We start from the raw sequence: 19,416 nt of genomic DNA on the forward strand, positions 1-19,416 counted from the left end.
CACAATTTAACTCAATATATTCAACAGAAAATTATATCGATACAGTACTTCATGTTCTTAGCAAACATTTACGCTTCGTTACCCTAGACCATCTCTAGTTGGAAGATTCTAATTTCTGACCAGTTTAAAGCTGAGTTTGGAAATTTTTTAAATGTTTACCTCTTTTCAGGAGTCTTTAGATGTTAAACAGGATATACAAAGGAATTGCTTTCTAAATGAACATTTCTACTAGTGTAACCACCACAGTCTGGTTTTGCTCTGAGCACATCACTAGCATGCATCTAGTAACCAAAGAGGTAAGCACAGTTAAAAAGCACAAAACTTTGGCAAGTTAAAAAACAAAACAAAGAAACAACTACATGCACACACAGATCAGGGAGAAGTGCTTTAACAGTCCCCATCCAGGAATCACTGTACTTGCATCTCTACAGCTTGATATAAGAATACCTTCTTCCGTATTTTACTAGGAAAACTGCAGTGTAAAATTAATCATATCTTCAGTGACTCCAGGGAAAAATCCCCGCTGTCAAAAATTCACCTTTTTTGGAGGATGGATGACTGCAGAGTTAATGCTTATTGTCAATTAGCTGTGAGAATCTATTTAAAGTCCCCGTTTAAACAAGGAATTCAGTTTCTATACCTAATATAATGTAATTATGTTTTGCAATATTTTATAATTTTAAAAAGTCTTCTAGAACCCAGAGTTTAGATTTTCAATGTTTATTATGAATCACATTCACAGTGCCATACAAATTACATAAAAAGCTATACAACAAACATACAAAGACTACATGAAGCACGTACCATTCTGTAACGCATACAATACCTGATGCTTAGGCTAAGAAGTGTTCTTAACACCTGTTAGCAAGAAATTGAAGTCAAAAGATAAATAATTGGATTGAGAAACTCCTTCATTATTTAGTTTTTTTAATTAAAAACCCTTTATGTTGGTAAGCAGGCTATCAATGTAAAAAAAAAAAAGCAACACTGCTCTCTTCCCATGTACAAAAGTTTTTCCACTGTTTCAAGCCTGGATTAATTTTCAATTAATCATCCTGTCCTCCAGCAAAAGTAGTCACAGAATCAATTTAGCACTTTGTTTCCAGAGCAGGCTGATGATGCAAAAATTAAACTATAAACATGCATATAATCATGTGTCAGCATATGAGTTTGGAAATATTATATGTAAAAGTTGAGACCAAGATGGTCCAATATATGCACTGCTTAGATAAATTACACAATGACAGTTCTAAAGTACATTACACAATTTTAATGTACTGTCCATACCAGAAAAATACATTTACTGTATGTGTCTAGAATAATTCCTGCAAATGTTCATGGACAAGTTGCCCTAGTACTTTGGAGACAGATCTAAGATTTTTAGCTGTTTTCACAGCCTCTCCTCACACGTTATATTAAAAAAAACCTGGCTGACTAAGTGCAAATAAGTGGTAATTTCTACTACCAGTCAGATTCTGGTGGCAATTTGATTTTATTTCACTTTGTCAAAAAAAAAAAAAAAATTCACAAAAGTGACATTTTTCTTACCTTCAGTACACCAATGGTTTAGTAGCTTCAGGAGATATTCTTCTTTATTTAATCTATGCATAACTTTGACAAGAGGTCCTAAGGACATATTCTTGACATACAGTTTAAACTAAGGGCAAGCATTTGCCTAGTAGCAAAAAAGTGACAGCTCAGAACACCACTCGGGTGTGACAGAATTACGAATTTCAGGAGAACAGATTCTTTCATGTGCTAATTCTAAAAAATTAGAGATGTGTTTGTTGCCACCCACTTTTGGAGCTCCAGAGCTGTGAATCTGATGAATCATTTTCAGTTAAGATGCACAAGATCTTCCCTTTTGACAGATGACCATAATGAGGAAATTATTGCTTTAGCACCTCAACACAGCCCCAGTGCATTCCATGGATTGTACAGGCTACATAAATTGGCAAGCCACAATTTTAATTAAGAAATTTGGGTTTGTGCGTCTGCACGCACAATCTGTTCAAGTATTACAGAGGGCTTGTAAATCTGGACATAAGCTTTAAGTTCGTGTAGAAAAACCAGTAAGGATGTAATATGAAAAAATACATCAATCATGTATTTAATATCCATACAGATTTGCAGTCTAATGTGCTCTACATAGCCATAAGCATCCTTACAGATCACTATTCAAATGCATCTCCCAAAATGCTAGTAGCACTTCTTCGGTCTGTTTTTAGAATTAGTCCAAAATAAACCCTACAGCAGTGTGTAGTACTTTACAGCCAAATTTTCAGTACTGCTACTGAGTGTAAAACCCTTCTCCTGGGGTCTAGCGGGGAAGAGCTTTTTTAATGCCATCAGAGCCCTTCGCTGACTCGTGGTTGCTGTATGTCCCTTCTAGCAAACAAAACGGTGCCAGAGACTTATTGCTCCGAGTCCAAGGGAACCTCATGTATATCCCATACATGACTTGGAAATACTGGAGGCAGCTTTATTGCCAGAGACCCCGAGTAGACCTTGGAGCTTCTTCAGCAGAGCACTCGTGCTCAGAATTCACCTCAAAGCAGAAAAGCCTGGCGAGTGCTCACTTACCAGAATGCTGTTATGACAACTCTCAGCATAAATGCTGCTGCAAACAACTTTACTCAAAAAAGATGCTGAAGCAGAATAAGCCAGATGCACATTTTATAAGTCACGCACTGCTTCTGAAAGCATGCTATAAGGAGAATTCATTTCAGACGAGGCTTTCAGAAAAAGTCAACGACTACAGCTTCCTCCCCGGCCCCCAGTGAAGACAAATTTGCATGTGGGAAAGTTTTGAACAGTGAGTTTCACACAAATGCACTTTCTAAACAATGTGTCTGAGTTAAAGATAACAATTACTACTGCATCAAATTTGGATCAGCATTGCACTTTTCAAATATGTCTTATCGTTAGTTGTTGACAAGAAACATTCAAGCATCAATAGAAGTTTACAAATCACTGTAAAAAGTTAGTAGAAAACCTCCATTATTTACGGAATTGAAATGCAAGTTTCAAACACAACGCGTGTGGGGAGATATGCCATTTACTCCAGTTCAGGTAATATGGTATTAAAACCACCAATAGCTTTATAAAAGGGTTATATGAGAAATACAAAACCAAATGACAAAACTGCTCAGATACTACTGCAATATTCAAGCTAAGTGACATCCAAGTGCCGAGACAAACCGTACGTGAACACCTTCGTGTTAAACTTCACATTCCCATCTGCATGTCAGCAAAGTTGTAGAAATTGTCTACATCTTGAGATGCTGATGCCTTGCTCTCCGATACAAAAACCTGTTTTATTAAACAAGGAAATAGTTATGCATCACTAATAAAGAAGCTCAAGTAGTCTCTGCTCATTTGAAGCCAGTAATGGTTATTTTTATTTCTGCATTTCATAAGAGGCACAACTCTGTCGGTTTCCACTGTGTTAGAATAGTCCTAAAATTCTCTTGGCCCTGATGCACCCTTTGTTACCATCACCTGTTCCTAGCAGACATGCTAGCTGCAGTAACCCTAGCCTTCCACTGATGGGAATTCAAAGTTTTGGGCTCGAGTATTCAGGGGTCACAGCTTCAGCTACTGTCCATTTAGATGTATTTTGCTTGGTAAAGTCAAACTCTGTCCAGGAGAGGGGCAGGAAACAAACACACAAAAACCTTAGACTACCATTAAACTTTGTTTTAACAGAAAGGCAGAGTTTGTAAGAAAGAGTCTCTTGCACTATATTCCCCTCAAAAAACTTAGTTGCTTCTTCATCAGATGATTTTTTTGTTTAAGTAACTCCAATTACATTTGCATTTTGCAAAATTGATCAACACGTGCGAAAGTCCAAGTTCTAGGACAGTCAGCTTTGAAAGTTTTCAGCAAATCAACTACAAATGCCTTAGGCAATGCCCAAATAGTTCAGTGTAACAGACAAAGCGTTGTGGCTGTTCATCAATCTCAACATGCAAGTGATAGCCTCAATCAAAAACTTCAACTGAGTTCTTACTATTTTATATTTTTTATACCTCAAGAGGAAATCATCACTGTCTTAGCACATCAGTGTTGGCACAGCCAACTGAGCTATTCTGATGTGCAGTGGGACTGTAGAAATGGGTTATTCGAGATGACTGCTCCTACAGTCACCACTTCTCTGCTTCAGCTCAGAATACCATGTGAATGTAAACTACGACAGTTCCTTGAATTGGTTTATTTAAACTATGCTTTAAAATTAATATCCTGTTGTCTAGTAAATTTCTAATTTAAAAAAAAAAGATTGTATCATGACAAAGTAGCTTCCTAGACTGTTGCTTGGATGCATGGTAGACTTCTGTTTGAAGGGACTTGAGAACATCTACTAATTATTTGGCAGTAGTTTGATGCAACAGCGATTGGTACCACGGTCACAACAGTTGAACACCTTCCTTCAGCATCCTCCCTTACCAGGATAATACAATTCACATTTTGCAGAGTATTTTATGAATAAGCGATGAGATGGAGGAACAATACTGGAAAGCATGCCAAAAAAAGTGCAGGAGGTCACACCAGAAAGAATGTCAGAGTTAAAGAGTTTAGACATATCCAGTCCATACAAATAGGAAGTCCACTTAAGTGCATAGCGTAGAGCTCTCCTTGTAACACATTGTTTCTACCAAAGAGCTCAAATTGCTGAAGAACTTTTCTACCTTTACTAGAGTATCTAGAGTTGTTTATCAGATTTATTTCAGAAACAAAAACCTGGTGAAATTAAGGTTAGTAACGGATGAATTTAATCATTTTTAACTGTGGTTTTCAAATGCAAATGTAGCCACCTGCTTAAAAGCAGATTAATCTCCTGCGAAGTTTTACAGGATACATGTCTTCCCAAGAGCTTTTGTCATTGTTTCTTGATCAAGGATACCTATCATTCTTTGAGCACTATAACAACTCTCAAACACGATAAGGGCAGCCAACAATGAGGTGAAATCATTTTATAGAGCATTCCTGAACCTTAGTATTAAGTCTGAAGTTTGTTACTCCCTAAATTACTCCTAAATTATGTCCCAAGAAAGAAATACATTTTCTAAAAAATATATACTCATATTCAATTATCTAGGGATCCATGCACAAACGCAGTGTTTATCAGAAGTTTTGGAGTTACATTTTGTCTAAATAAAAATATATACTTCTCAGGAAGCCCAAAGTTGTGCTTCTTAATTCGGTGCAGCAAGTATTTAATAAGTGAGGTAGATTTTACTACGGAACCAGGCTGTAAACATAAGTTTTAAATCCAGATGCAGTAAGTAATTTCACATTTGGAACTGAACCCAAACACTACAGATCACCTTCAAGAACAATGCTTACTTCACAGCATGAAGTGCACAGTCTGAGGTTTCTGGATGCATCTCAGATCAGGGCATTCATAGTGTTATAACAACAGACACCAGTCATTTTAGTGAGGAAAATATTAACTATTAGAACAAATAAAGTTTTACACCACTTCAGCCTTTGAATAGAGAAAAAGATCTAGAAGAACCAGTGAATTACCTACCCAGTATCAGCTTTGTTCTGTATGAAAAAAAAAAATATGCTAACCATACTAAAAACAGCCACTGTAAGCTCCTGCTTAAAGAGGGCATTTTTATGGTAAAATTTGCAGTGATGACTTTTGCGTCACAAAAAAGAATCAGTAGTATCACAACACTGCCCAGACTGTAGTTCTAGTATTCTCCAGACTCAGAGAGCCAAATTAAGGCCCGCTACACATCAGGTTTTTGCTGGTGCAATAGCAAACATGAAAAAAGCAAACATTAGCTGCATTTGAGATGACTTACTACAAGACGACTGTTTTCCAGAAACTGAGCAATCTAGTTCCGAGTAACTCTTTCGAAAGGAACTGAAAGACAGCAAGGAGCTGTATGGACACTATGCCTCAAAGCCATTCTAGTCATCTTTGAGCAGCTGCTTGAAAGCAAGGGGTTTGTCACTTTCTCGTTATCAGGAGCGCTCTAATTGTTTCCAGAAACTTTCTCAAAACCATTGCCATTCAGAGAAACGGGGACAGCAAGCAAAGAGGAGGTGCAGTTTAAAGAAGCTACAGCAAAACAAGCTGATAGAAGAAAAAAGAAAAATGCCTTTGAAGGAAGGTATTCTGCAATATCCTACACAGCAAAAGCAAACACTGAAAAAAGTTGAATACCATCGTATTATCTTTGTCAGGGTTTAATATGCTAGGACATCACAAAGCAGACTTCAGTATAAGACTTGGAGCAGAGCTTTTCCCTACCATATTTATAGAACTTGTTTTTACTACTATGCAAAATAACAGTTTTAAGTGGAAATCTTCTGTCCTTCAATGGATATGGGGATTTAGTACACTTTTTCCTAGGGCAATTTTTCTTGTCTCCGACAAGCAACTTGAGTTTTGAGTACAAAAAACCAAAACAACAAAAAAATAGGATATTCAGATTTTACTATTCAGAAACCTAAAAAGATCGTGCAGTATATCAACGCTACAGCTTGACCATGAAATATCTTAGATGTCCTGTAACTTTTTCTGCCAATAAAGCAATACACCAGCTTACCTTGGTCCCACTAAAAACATCATTTATAGTGCTTCGACATCCTTCCACAGCACCATCTCCATTGAACTCCAAAGCAACCACTGGACCTAGAAGATAGTTTCATCCAGAATCAATACTACTTTTAAGCTTGGCATTGAAACAGTAGATTTCTCAACCCATAGGGAATTGTGAAGCTTGCAAGAAGCATTTTATGGTTTTTGCTTGAGCAGCCATAATGCAGGATAGCGAATTAAAAACACTTAACCATAGCTTCAAAGCACAGTGTTATCTGAGAAGAAAATATCTGCAATTCCATGCTCATTTTTGCAAAGACTTTGGCAGGATTTCAGTTTTACTTCTTGAAAGGCAGCAATGGCACAAAAACACTAAGGAGCGCAAGGCATCATGGAAGTGAGTCAGACTACACTGCTCAAATAGTGAGCCATTTCACAGACATCTGGAGTAGGACTGAGTCATTCAGGCATTTTTGCCTCAGTCCCAAGATAGCAAACTGCCTGATTTTTAGACTTGTTCTCACCCACTATTTGCAGATCCCCTTTCTCTGGTTTCGTTCTGAACACATTATGTCTTCCCACACGGGTGCAAAATAGCCCTTAAACTAGACTGTTATCTGGTAAGTACAATAACTTTTGTCCTATTCTTGCAATGAGCATCACAGACCTCTTATGTTACTATGAAAAAATCCTGCTTGTTGCTACTAAGTTTGGGAGCATGTATTGAGCTTTAGCATATAACAGATGGCAAGATGTCAGTACTCCTGCAGGAAGAGACAAAAACCAATTATAGTCAGACCAATAAAAAGGCTTTTGAAATACTCAGACAGTACACCAGTTATAAACAGAAATTCAACACTTGCCTGCTTTATACACATCTATACTGATTTGCTTAAATACGTATACAGAAACACTGAACACCTAGGTGGTTGAGCAGCAACAGTGGTAAGTTAGAAACAGTCTAAAAGCATGAGCTTCTTTTGACCACCCCAGACAGATCTGCATGTGCCACTGCTCCTGAGCTATGCGGTTGGACCACTAGAGGGGGAGCAGAGCCACAAAATACATGTGGAATAGCTCATTTCTGATGCCTTCAGGAGTTTTGGCTGGTTTAGGGCGTGATTGAGGCTTCCAAAACTCATCTCAACTGGCTTTACACTATGCCCTTGAAACACAAATTTCTCCTTCATTCCTCTTTCTTCTCCAGAACTCACTAGTGACAGCTAGATTTCTATATCAAGAAGAGAAAGAAAACAACACAAACTCACCTTTTTCAAGCAGTGGAATGAATTCTGATGCACACTGCTGGAAAACTCTGTGAGCATCCTCTGCCTTCATTGAGACTTCTTTAGTCTGTACCAGCTGAAAGCCTTTGCCAGTCATCTGTTAACAGAAGAATTCATGTTAAAAATGCTTCTGAGGCAGAGAGTTCAGCTCGAATATCCAGATTACACTGGAATAGACCCATTTTCCCCATATACATTAAGCCACAGAGCAAAGGGACCCTTTTTGCTCTTTTCAAAGACCATTTGCTTTTTCTACATTTCTGTTTATTTTCATTCCATTCATCCAGATTTTCTCCTCTGCCCTAGTGCACCTAGAGGAGTAAATGTGAACGCTTTTGTTTTATATTATGGCCCAGGGTTGTGGTTTTTTTCCCCACAATCCCTCACAAGCTGAAACTAATGGGAGTTAAAAGCATTCAGCATCTGGAGTCAAGCAGTTAGTTCTCATTAGTCTGCAATAGTTCAGTCAAGCATTAGCTCAAACTCTCATCTATCTACTGCTGAAGTTTTCCATTTTGGGAAAAAAAAAGTTAAACTTTCAAACACACACAGCTTTTTACTTCAAATCTAGTATAAAACTAAAAGCGTGTGGAGAAGGAGCAACTGTATTTGTACTTCCAAAGCATCCATTCATCTACAGAGCAATAAGATTTCCACAGAATCTCACTAACTAGTCTTTTAGCATCTTCTTAACTCTAATTTCTAAAGAACTACTAACACAGGAGAACACATCTATTATCCTCTTTACTGTAGCTATTCCTTCTGCAGAAAAAAAAAACCCAATCCGTAAGTATCATTATCTCCCTTCACTCAAGTAGCTGTTAGTAACTCAGTTCCATAAAAATTCAACTGGGCAGTGGTGGGGGGGCATGGGAACACCCTACAGCTTGCTTTCCTTGCAATTAAAAATCCAAGGGAAGGAGGTACATTGGTTGTTTTGTTGATCATACAAACACTGGGATCAGCAGCTTTTGCAGATACCTCTCTCAGAAGCTGTAGCTCATGGTTACTGGCTCTGCTCTGTCATCCCTGGCACTCCAGGGTGCTAAAAGCAGCCAGCCACTCCCAGATTTTAGCCCCAGGAAAGTCCAAACTCAGCCAAGCTTGGGAGCTGCTGCCTCACAGGAAAGAAAGAAGAAAAAAAAAAAAAGAGACAGCACCAGCTATTTCAGTAATTGAAGACAGCTGACCAGCTGTGACAAACACTCACTGCCTCTTCCAGAAAAAAATTCCAATACTGGGTGGCAGGGGGGATAAAATTTAACGTGTCATTTTTTTAAAGTCTCTGTTAGTACTGGAAAAACTTTCAGGACAGACATTTTTGTTAGCTGTGACTTTCAGGGCAATAAGCTAACAAGTCAATTGGCTATATCCCTTTCACAAGCATTGCCAATCACTTACTCTACATTTGGCCAAGTTCATCAAATCAACTATGCATTTTCTTCAGAACATAGCCATGCTGTGCCACGGTCGAAAAGTACACTGGAACTATTAGAAGATAGATGTGCCAGTCACAGGATGTCAGCTGTAAAACAACTGTCTGATCAGACGAACTCCAGTCTCTTACCTTGCTTTAAGGTTTTAAACAGTGCAGTTGCTTGGTATGGTTAGTAGACAAGCAGAGCCTCTGCATTCTCCCTTCAGTGAGCACCGGAGGCTATCCAGAGGAAAGTCCAATTAGAAATTCAAAAAGCTGAACGCAGACAAAGGTCGCTTACCTCATCAATTAACTTCCTGGCATTTGCAGTTGTGTAGTCACCGGCAAAAAACACGGCCAAACACGATTCATCGCTGCTTTTCTGTCTCTGCCCTCGAGTTACTGGTATTATGCTCCTCATAGCATCGGTAGAAATTCTGACAGCTTTCAGCTCCTCACAGCTGGGCAGAGGAACATAATCTTGGACTACAGCATTCTCAGGCAAAAGGCCCCAATTATTTTCTCCTGACACAGGGGTAAAGTCATGGATGTTGCTCCATGTGTTATTGAAGATACTCAGTCCAGCATCTTTAAATTGTAAAGCAAGCTCAGGGTAATAGTACTGGAAACATCCGAATTTCATACCTGTGGAGGACTCAACAATGGGCTGGGTGGCACAGCACAAGAATACCTCCAGCTTTCTGCAGTCCCGAGTGCGAAACTGTTGGCAGGCCACTACGCATTTACAATCTTTGCAGTCACGGAAAAACACACTGCCTTTTATTGGTCCTAAAAAGATTCGGCAGTTTACGCAGTCATCAATAGTGATTGTAGCAGAATGGTCAAATATGTAGATACTGCAGTTCTCACAGTCCTGAATGATGAATTGTTGCCCTGCTACTTTTCCAGGCAGTCGACCTACAGTTTCGTCTTTAAGTCCAGAAAAAGTGTAATCTTTGGGGTCAACCTGAAGGAGGAAGGAAAAAAAAAAAGAACAGGAAAGTCTTCACATACAGAGAATATTATAACACTAAATGTCAACTGACTTGCATTAATTGAGGTAGCACTGAATTGTACAGGATAACCTGCCAGAAAACTCTTCAAAGAGTGATGAAAGATCAGAAGAAGCTCTTTTAGCTAAACTACTGGAATGCATAGTATTGAGGTACAACAAAGAACTGAAACTACACTTCTGAGATGCTCCAGGAAAAAAGACCTAACTCAGTTTGTCCTCTAATAAAGAAAGAGGGCAGGGGGAGCTAGTTTTCTCTGCGGACTCTGAACTGTTTCAACAAGGATGATGGTCCTGGGTATTATTGTAATAACTGTAATAAATGAATTGGCCAACATACTTAAAGATTCATAAACCTAGAGATACGCAGTATTTCCTTTTCAAGTAGCTTTCTTGGTCATATTTTACCACACCTCAACACGTTGCAAGGAAACTTTGCTGCTTTCAAGCAGTATCTCCTTTATTACGTTTGCAAACTACAAAGAGCTTGCTTATCTGTGCCACAGCATTATCTTGTGCTAACTACTACACAGATATACTAGCACAAGATTTTTGTGCTAACAGCAGCTACGTGATTGTTTTAGCTATGACCAACAAACAAACATTGGCAGTGCTGGTGCAGAGGGCATGTTTACAGACCTCTCCTCCACTCTCCAGCATCCCTCCGCCGGGGAGGGACACTGAGTTAGGCTGTGGTTTTCCCCGGGACTCTCCATTAGGGAGCAGAGACTGAAGAGCCATGGAGCGCCCAGGAAGGTATGTGATACAGGTGGACAGCATGAATAATACAGCCGGTGCTGTCGTAACACCAAAGGAATCTGAGCTGGGTCATTTCTAGATACACGAGTCAAGACAATTATGCTTCCCGGAGCAAATTCTACTCTGCCCTCTTGTGAAAGCTTATTAAAATAGCACTCAAAAGTATACAAGTACCTGAACTAGTCTAACACAAGACCACTTCACAAACCTGCTATTGGATTATCAGCCTGAGGGCCATAAAGGTTGCTGCACTGTAATCAATGTTAATGCACTACAACAGTTTCTGGATAGCCCAATTTGTAAGAAACTCCCCCTCCTCCTCTTCAGCATTTCAAACATTCGCATGAGATTTAGAGACCACAAAAAGGCATAAACCAGGATGGGCTAGCGCCAGACATTCACTAAACCAGCTCAGCCTAGGTGGCTTTTGTCCAGAACAGCAACTGGGAGCTAAAAGTCTCTACCAACTGATAAAATGTACTCCTTTATAGACAACATATCTGACTTCTGGACAGGAAAGGAGGTTTGCAGCTGATGAATCTTCCAAATAAAATGCAAATTGAGACAATGAAGATGGCTTCCTAGAAATCTCCCCTCAATCATATTTAATACCACTAGTACACATCCAGGAAAGCTAGCTGGAAGAGTTACAAATAAAATCAGGAGGCTCAAATGATAAGGGGAACAGCATGATTAGGATTCAAATCCTCTAAGGTCTTAAGTCTCATGTAATGTTACATATTTGATCCATACACAAGATATTTATACTCATATTCTCTCATACTTGAGAATATAAGTATCAAAATTGCTTTTGGACATGTCCTTCCCAGGCATCTCCTAGAACATTTATGTATATGTATGTTGGGGTTTTTTTAATAGCCTTGGGAGACAGGCTTACTGCCTTCAAAACAGGGTACAGAGGAACAGTTACTTCTCTTAGGAAGGAGAAGTTCAAAGTTTCCGGAACTTACAGCTTTTTTGAAAGTTGGCACCTAAGCATGTCCTTCTAAATTGCTCTGCTTTAAAAAGCCTCTGAAGCAGCACTAGCTCATCCTACACGGTGGCCTTTACAGAGATGTGTGAAACTTCAACTTCACCTTGCAATTTTATTTAGGCCTAGGTGAAAAACACTGGTTAGTCAGCTAACCCACAGCTTACAGACAGTTTCAAATGAGAGCACTTGAGAAAGAGTAGTAGTTGAGTTTAAGGATAAAAAAAAAGTCAGCTTATTACCAGATGCAGGAGCTCAGTTTTATTTCCCAGACGTGAATTAAGAGTTCTGCACTGACACAACTCTTACTTCTCAGTTTGTTTACCACGCTAGGGAGTTTGCCAATTTAGTTTAATTTTGCTTTGCAGTTTCCCTTTTAAAGACCAAGGGTATTTATTGACTAACACTGCCGTACAGACTGGAGGGACTGAAATAGATTTAACACTCTCTCTCCACACTGGGTTATTGCCCCAGCAAGGAGGTGGTAACCCAAGAGACTGTAGCAGATCTGAAAGCGTCACTTCCCCAGGGTAAAAGAAACATGCCAGAGAAAGGAGCGTGAAGCCAGAACTATGATTTTGAGGATGCATCCAAGAGCTGCTAATACGCTCATCGTGGAGTTTCAGCTGCAGACTTCAGAGCTGGTAAGCATATCATCAACAGGTTAATATTAAATCACTGCATCCACCTTCCTTCCCCCGACAGACAGCACTAACTGCTTCTTAAGCCCTGTCTCAGCAACATAGCAAAAAAGCAGGCTAGGAAAACCAAAAGCAACAGAAGAAGGTAACATCTGCAGCCTCATACAACCATAACCAGGACTATGTAGATTTCTCTGCCTGTTCATCTGGTGCAACTTTTGCTGTAAAATCTTAAGTATGTGGCAGGTCAGCAAAAATCAACTGTTTGATAACTCATCTTTTTATCCTTTGCATTTGGATAAAGCTTCAAAGAACTTTGTCCAAATCCACCCATCTCACCCAGACAGATGCTTTACTCTCCATCCCTTAATACATTTTTAAATGTCTTTTTTTCTCCAGGCTGGTATAAGTCCAAATGATGACAGTATTTACAGAGGTAACTTTTAATGCTTTCAGCTGAATTTAAACATTTTTTGGCGTAGATATGAGTCGTGCATTAATAGATACGGGCACAGCTCAAGAGTTGAAACCTTGTAACAGAAGTGCTATGCGCAGGTTCAGGAATTACTCCATAGAGTGACCTAAAACAACCAGATATGATGACAAAAAAGTAATCCCTGCTTACACAGTATTCTACCCCCTCAACAGAGGTACAGAAGTCTCATCTTTGGTTATCAGTGATGACATTGGTGATAAGTCTGTTACAAAGAACTGGAGGACAAATTGTAAGGAGCAAGGATTTTAAAGAACAAAGAAAGAAGTGAAGGCAAACAAAAGCTTGTCATGGTTGCTCTGAATTCTAGGAAGTTCTGCTGCAACAAGTGCAAGGTGTATTAAGCAGCTTTCCTTCCTGCAAACACTTGTCTTGCAAGAAGGTCAGAGGCCAGATGTGAAGGCTGTAGATGACCTACATCTCTTCAGCCACCATTATCCAGTTTACTGGCGCCAAGACTAGGCAGCTCCCATTTGGAAGAAGACTTAGAAGTACTAGGCCCTCACAGTTTTTAATGGTGACTGTGCCTAGAATCACCAAGGATCCCAACAGCTTCTTGAACTCTTTCTGGCATGAGTTCATGTCTTAACAAGAGTTTTTCACTGGGTCCATGAGGAAAGGAGTTTTAGTCAGCGGTGATATGGCACCACAAATGTGAGAAGGTACTGCTGTTCTTAATGGATTATGGTTCTCCCCTCGTTACCTGGGTCTAGCCTGCTGAGCAAACAATAATTTGTAGTCTTTCTAAACCACTTACACTAAGGTCTTCTCTTTTAAATATAATTCTCAAAAAATCATCCCCTCTCTCTCTAAATCACAACAGATGGTGGTTCAGCTTTAGGCTTATATACAGTCAATGAGATACAAGAGTTGGCTGCTGACCCAGTGACTTTAAAAGCTGCAGCTATAGGGTAGGCACACAAACTTAAGAGGCTTTACATGCTATTTTGGTCAGTAGGGGAATTAACAGAAAGGAAATAAGCAAGAAAAGTGCATTCCCAAGCCTAGACACTTCTGCATATTCATACTTGCATGGGATTGGTGCCCTTAAGCACTGAGTTGCAACATCCTCTGGAGACTGCTGAAGTTACTCACCTCTGGCAGATTTCTAGATTCTTAGGCAACAAGAAAAGGTGGAAAGAGTGACAACATGTACAGGTTCCAGTCACTAGCATACAATTTTTCATCTTGGAGCATCTCCTGTGCACCTTGACTTTAAATGTGGCCAACAGTCTGAATGCACGTTTCATTCTATTCTTCGTAATCTTCCCCTTCTTCCAGAGTACCCGTAATAGCATAGAACGGTCATTCTCATACTTTTCTGAGCAACAAACCATTGCCAAATACTGCAGATAGGAGAAGAGGAAGAAGAAAGGAAGCTACTACACACCTATATCTGACTTAACTGGAAATATTGTTTAATATGAATCTGCTGACTGTTTCTCAGTTGATAGACTACGTTTTGAGAAATACAGCAGTAGTTCTTCTGGTGCGCTGGGAAGCGCAAGGGAGATGCACTGGATTTAAGGACGAAATATTTCACTGTCTAGTTCGAAAAAAAAAGAAAAAAATGAAAGTGATTTTATTTATATTCCAAAATAAAATATAAAGTGGCTATCTAAACGAGATCTAGGTAGTTCAAGATGTCCACGTCAGCTCAGACCATTCTAGCAGAATCCTCAAACGTAAGGTAACTAACAAAAGACTACCTATGATTTATGTAGAAAGTTACACCTCCGAGTTTTTTTTGAAACTGTTTGAAGACAGCCATCACAGCCCGATATAGCAATGATCGCTGTGTGTTTCCAATCAACTAAAGCAATTAACTTCCAAGTCAGCTGACATAAAACAAAACCTTACTTGTTCCTTCTAAAAGGAAAAATCATCTGGGAAGGAAAGTCCCTCTAAGCTTTAAATGCCATTGCAATCATAATTAATCTAATCCTACTTCTTTAAACATGAGACAACAGCAAAAGAGACAATGCAGATTTTTGTGTTTCTTCTCCTGCAGAGAAGGTCACAGCACGTGGGTATATCTGCCATCACAAGACACGAAACCCCAGTTCCTGTATATATGTAGCCATATTCAGTTACTGCTGTAGTTATCACTCCGGTCACACACGTAAACATTAGTCACACAGAATGTAGTAAGGTAGGAAAGGAAAAGGGAGACCAGGAGCAGAAATACAATCTTACATTCCAGGTGGAAACCTAGCTGAAGAAGGCTGAGGAGAATTGAGCACCACCAAGTTCCTTTCCCACACTTGGTCAGAAGGGGACTCTCATGACAGCCCAATGACACTCACAGATGACAAGTCCCCAGGATGTGGTGCAGTGATAACAGACTCTGTAGTAAACTGTGCTCTATTTATTCTCCTGGACTAAGAATCCCAGAGCAGCAAGAAACTGAACGCTCATCCTCTTCCCTTCTGTTCTCAAGATAAGCTGATCCTTTGATTCTTCTGTTGCACCATAAGTAATCTTCACACAGTTCTCTGAACCCAAGGGTCAGCAAGCATTAGAGATCCCAGCAGACTTATGATGCAATCTAAATTTCATTAATTTTTGCATACCTTAAAAACACAGACTTCTGTCCTCACTTAAACGAGGCCACATAGAAATCTGAAAAGGCCCCTCAAATTCATATACTTTCCTTAATTTCAGTTCAACTATCAGCATCTTAGTATATTTTGTATTTGTAGTTTTCTACCACACAGTCCATTTTCGGGACTATTATACAAGAGTTACACGGTCACTAGGATATTGTCATATTACTCTTCGGCTAGGTCTGCGCTAGCAGACAGTACCAATACTAATCATCTTTTGCCACCAGAACACAATTAAAATAGACTACACTAACAATGCTGTCCTTCAGAAGCAGAAGAAATAGTTTCACTGGAACTCCTCAGGTTCAGAGCTTCTTCCAGCACAGCTGTCACCTAGCAGTCACCTCTTTTCACATCCCTAATCAGACAAGCATGCACACAGGAGTGCCTACATTTTTCTGCCTAAGAGTGTCAGCATGGCATTAGTTTACAGGAAGACAGCTGGAGTCTCTGAGCAGCAAGACTTGCCTGCCTGTAAGAACGTACAGAGGATAGCTTACAAGAACTGTAGACAATTGCCAAACCTGCCTGCAGAACTGCACTATATAACCAAAACTGCATCACCGAGTAGGAGAGCCTAAAATAAGAAACACACCTCCAACCCAAACGGTGCGTCGACACATTAGTAAAAGTAACAGGAAATGAACATCAAAAGATCACTAGCACATCTGTTGACAGCGTTCAGGTTTTCTGGTCAGAATACAATTCAATGCACTTGATGAACAAAAAGGAGTCTTGATGCCACAAGTCTTCTGACTGACTTCAATCTAATTTTGTGTACAAACACAAATTGTGAAATGAGTAAGTGTAATATATGTGATGCATCAGAAATGAGAAAGCAATAGACAACAGGGTAACGTATCAGACGATACTTAAAGCTACTACGGTAACACTGACTTAGTATCCCTTAATGCAAACTGAGATCAACAAGTTTAGCGCACTAAGGGCTCAGTATTCCTTTACCTAAGACCAGATGTCTCAGTACTGCTTTCCTGGTTTAATGAACTAAGCATACACCCAAAAGCCCAATGAAAGATAAGGCTGCAAAGAGCAAGAGAAATGGGCTTAAACATTAAATAGCCATTCTTGAGCTGTACAGTACAAAATTAAGCAGCTCATTTGACAGCTTCCACAATTCAGTAGCACAGTGCAAACTCACCGATTCTTCCAGTTTCTAAAAGTCTTTTATAGAAAAGGAGGAAGTTGTTGTAAACGCAATATATTACGTGCTTTTTTTTTCCTGCACAGAGATAGATTGTTGGTGCTGTAATAGCCTCGTCTGTTAGCTTGAGCCTACTTCCAGCACGTTAACAACAGTCATCTCCTTAGCAACAACGCTAGCTGTTCTCCGAATCAAGTGTTTCTATATCCTGACTTTCCTCCTGTTAGTTTTAGAAGTTAGCGCCATATAAGCAGATGGAGTAAAAAGTCTCATATAAGTTGAGCTGTAGCTAATGAATTTGCTCTAAGATTAAACCATATGATTTCAAATGCTCATTTAGTAATGTACTTTTGCACAGAGCTAAGATTTGTTCTGCCACTCTAAAATACGGTTTCAGTACAGCCCTCTCCCTGTGAGAACAGTCTCCATACAAGTAACAGGCTGCTATCCTCCCCTTCTCTCACCAGTGCTGCACTGCAAATATCCACCTGCAAGTCAAAGCAACAAGCCCAACACAGATCAATCGTCTTTATCCTCAAGGAACCGATTCCTCCAGGCCACGCGCACTCTCTCTAGCTCATTTCCATCTGAGCTTGTCTTAATCTACTTGGAAGACTTAAGGGACACCCTAGAGAACCTGGCCACGTTTAAAAAACAAGCAAGCTAAGCATTCAAGTAAGTTCACGCGTTTTCTTTTCTATACTTCTAAAATATGGCCTAAAGGTTTGCGGATTTTGTTTGTTAAAACCGCATCAATTAAGTTTATGGCCTGCCCCACTTTCTCCTTCCCCCCACCCAAAGGCGGCTGGGGAGGAGGGGAGACCTAGCAGGGCTATGATGTCATCATGTATTTCGGAAGTGAAACTTGAAACGAGGGTGGGAAGAAACATATTTAATCCAGCACTTAAGTGCTTTCCTGCTCGAGACTTCATGATTGCCTTCAACGGGTCAGGAAACAGCACCGGAAAGGATCTGTCTTCATCTGTCACTTCAGGGACTGACTGGCTAGTTCTAGTTCCTCTAGCTTTATAAAAAAAACAAAAAACAAACAAAAAAAAACCCACCCACCCAAAAAACACACCCTAAGCAAAAAAAGCCCAACAACCCGAACAGCCAAGCAGGAAGAGTAAGTGTTGCTGACAGTCGGGGCGCAGGACACAAGCTTTATGCCTCCGCTGAAACACCAGGTGCGGGGACCTCAGCTCACACAGGCGCAAACGGCCGTCCCGCCGCCCGCCCTTACGCTGGTTCGCTCCGGTGAAGCGCGCACCCACGGGACCGTATCAGAGATCCCGACGGCAGACAGAGAGAAACTCGCCACCCGCGGTGGCCGTCACAGCCAGGCTGACGGCCGCCACCTGCCCGGACGCGCAGTGTCAGCTGCCCGCAGCGTGCCATCCCCGCGGCGAAGCGGCAGCGGACACCGCTGGGCTACAGCCTGACCGGTACAGCCTGACCGGGGACTGATGCTCGTACAGGCGGCAGCCACGGGATCCAGTGCGCCGCCCCCTCCGCTTGCACGATTTGAGACTGCCCGGTAAAATCCTTAGGCTAAATACTTTTTTGGGGGGGTTTTGTTTGGTTTTTTTTTTTAAATAAACGCGCTGAACTGCACGCACCGAGCCGTAACAGCGGTACCGCGGCAGGCGAGCTCCCTGCCGGGGCGCTCCCCCGCCCCCGTGGCGAGCGGCCGCCGCCCGGCGCAGGGGCCCTGCCACGGCTACGGCCCGGCAAAGCCCGGGCGGCAGAAGAGGGCGAGGCGCTGCCCGCCAAGGCAGCCGACACCCCCGCCCAGCCCCAGACCGCCCCGGCGGCGGCCGCCCGCGGCCGGGGGGCAACGGCCGGGGCGGTACCTTGGCTCGCTGGTCCCAGCTGTACTGCGGCGCCTTCTCCTCGCCGGCCGCCGCGTCCCCGCCGGCTCCCCCCGCTGCCGCCTGCTGCTGCTGGCCGCCCTGGGCCGGCTTCCTGCGGCGGGAGAAGAAGCAGCCCATGGCGCCGCCGCCGCCCGGCCGGCCCGCGGGGAGAGGCTGGGAGCACGGGAGCGCCCGCCAGCGCAGCGCCTCGCCGCCCCGCCCCGCGCCGCCCTCTTCCGGTTTGCCCCCGTCTCCCGTGGCGACCGCGACACTGCCGCCCCTCCCCCCGCCCCGTCCCGCTCCAACCGCCGCCGGGCGGCCCGGGGAGGCGCCTGCCGCCGGCGGGCGGGACGGGGCCGCGTCTGACAGGGGCAGAGGCCCAGCCGGAGGCGGGAGGGCGAGGTAGCGCACCCCTAGGGCTGAGGAGACCGGGGGGAAGCGGGAAAATGCGGTTTTTCAGTGACTGCCATCGCCTCCCCCCCCCCCCCCGGGTAAGGGTGCCCCCACACCCGTCCCGCAGGAGCGGGCCCCGGGCTGCCCCGGCGCCGGGGCGCGACCCCTCCGCAGCGGGTCGGAGGACACGGTAACTGCTCGTAAACCAACCCTAACGGGGTGAAACGGCTGCCGCCTGTGGGAA

At 42.0% G+C, this 19,416-nt stretch overlaps 1 protein-coding gene across 1 annotated transcript; it reads right to left on the bottom strand.

Annotated features, from left to right (window-relative positions):
- Positions 1 to 704: 704 nt before the first annotated feature.
- Positions 705 to 18,917, bottom strand: RP2 (RP2 activator of ARL3 GTPase). Its single transcript, XM_076358713.1, has 5 exons — positions 18,780 to 18,917; positions 9,564 to 10,229; positions 7,828 to 7,942; positions 6,567 to 6,652; positions 705 to 3,312 (listed from the first exon to the last, which is right to left on the bottom strand). Exons 1-5 carry the CDS (start codon positions 18,915 to 18,917, stop codon positions 3,229 to 3,231), a joined length of 1,089 nt encoding a protein of 362 aa, XP_076214828.1. The 3' UTR covers positions 705 to 3,228.
- Between the last annotated feature and the right edge of the window lie 499 nt (positions 18,918 to 19,416).

This window comes from Aptenodytes patagonicus, chromosome 1, assembly GCF_965638725.1.
Source record: "Aptenodytes patagonicus chromosome 1, bAptPat1.pri.cur, whole genome shotgun sequence".
In the NCBI taxonomy this organism is placed as follows: domain Eukaryota; kingdom Metazoa; phylum Chordata; class Aves; order Sphenisciformes; family Spheniscidae; genus Aptenodytes; species Aptenodytes patagonicus.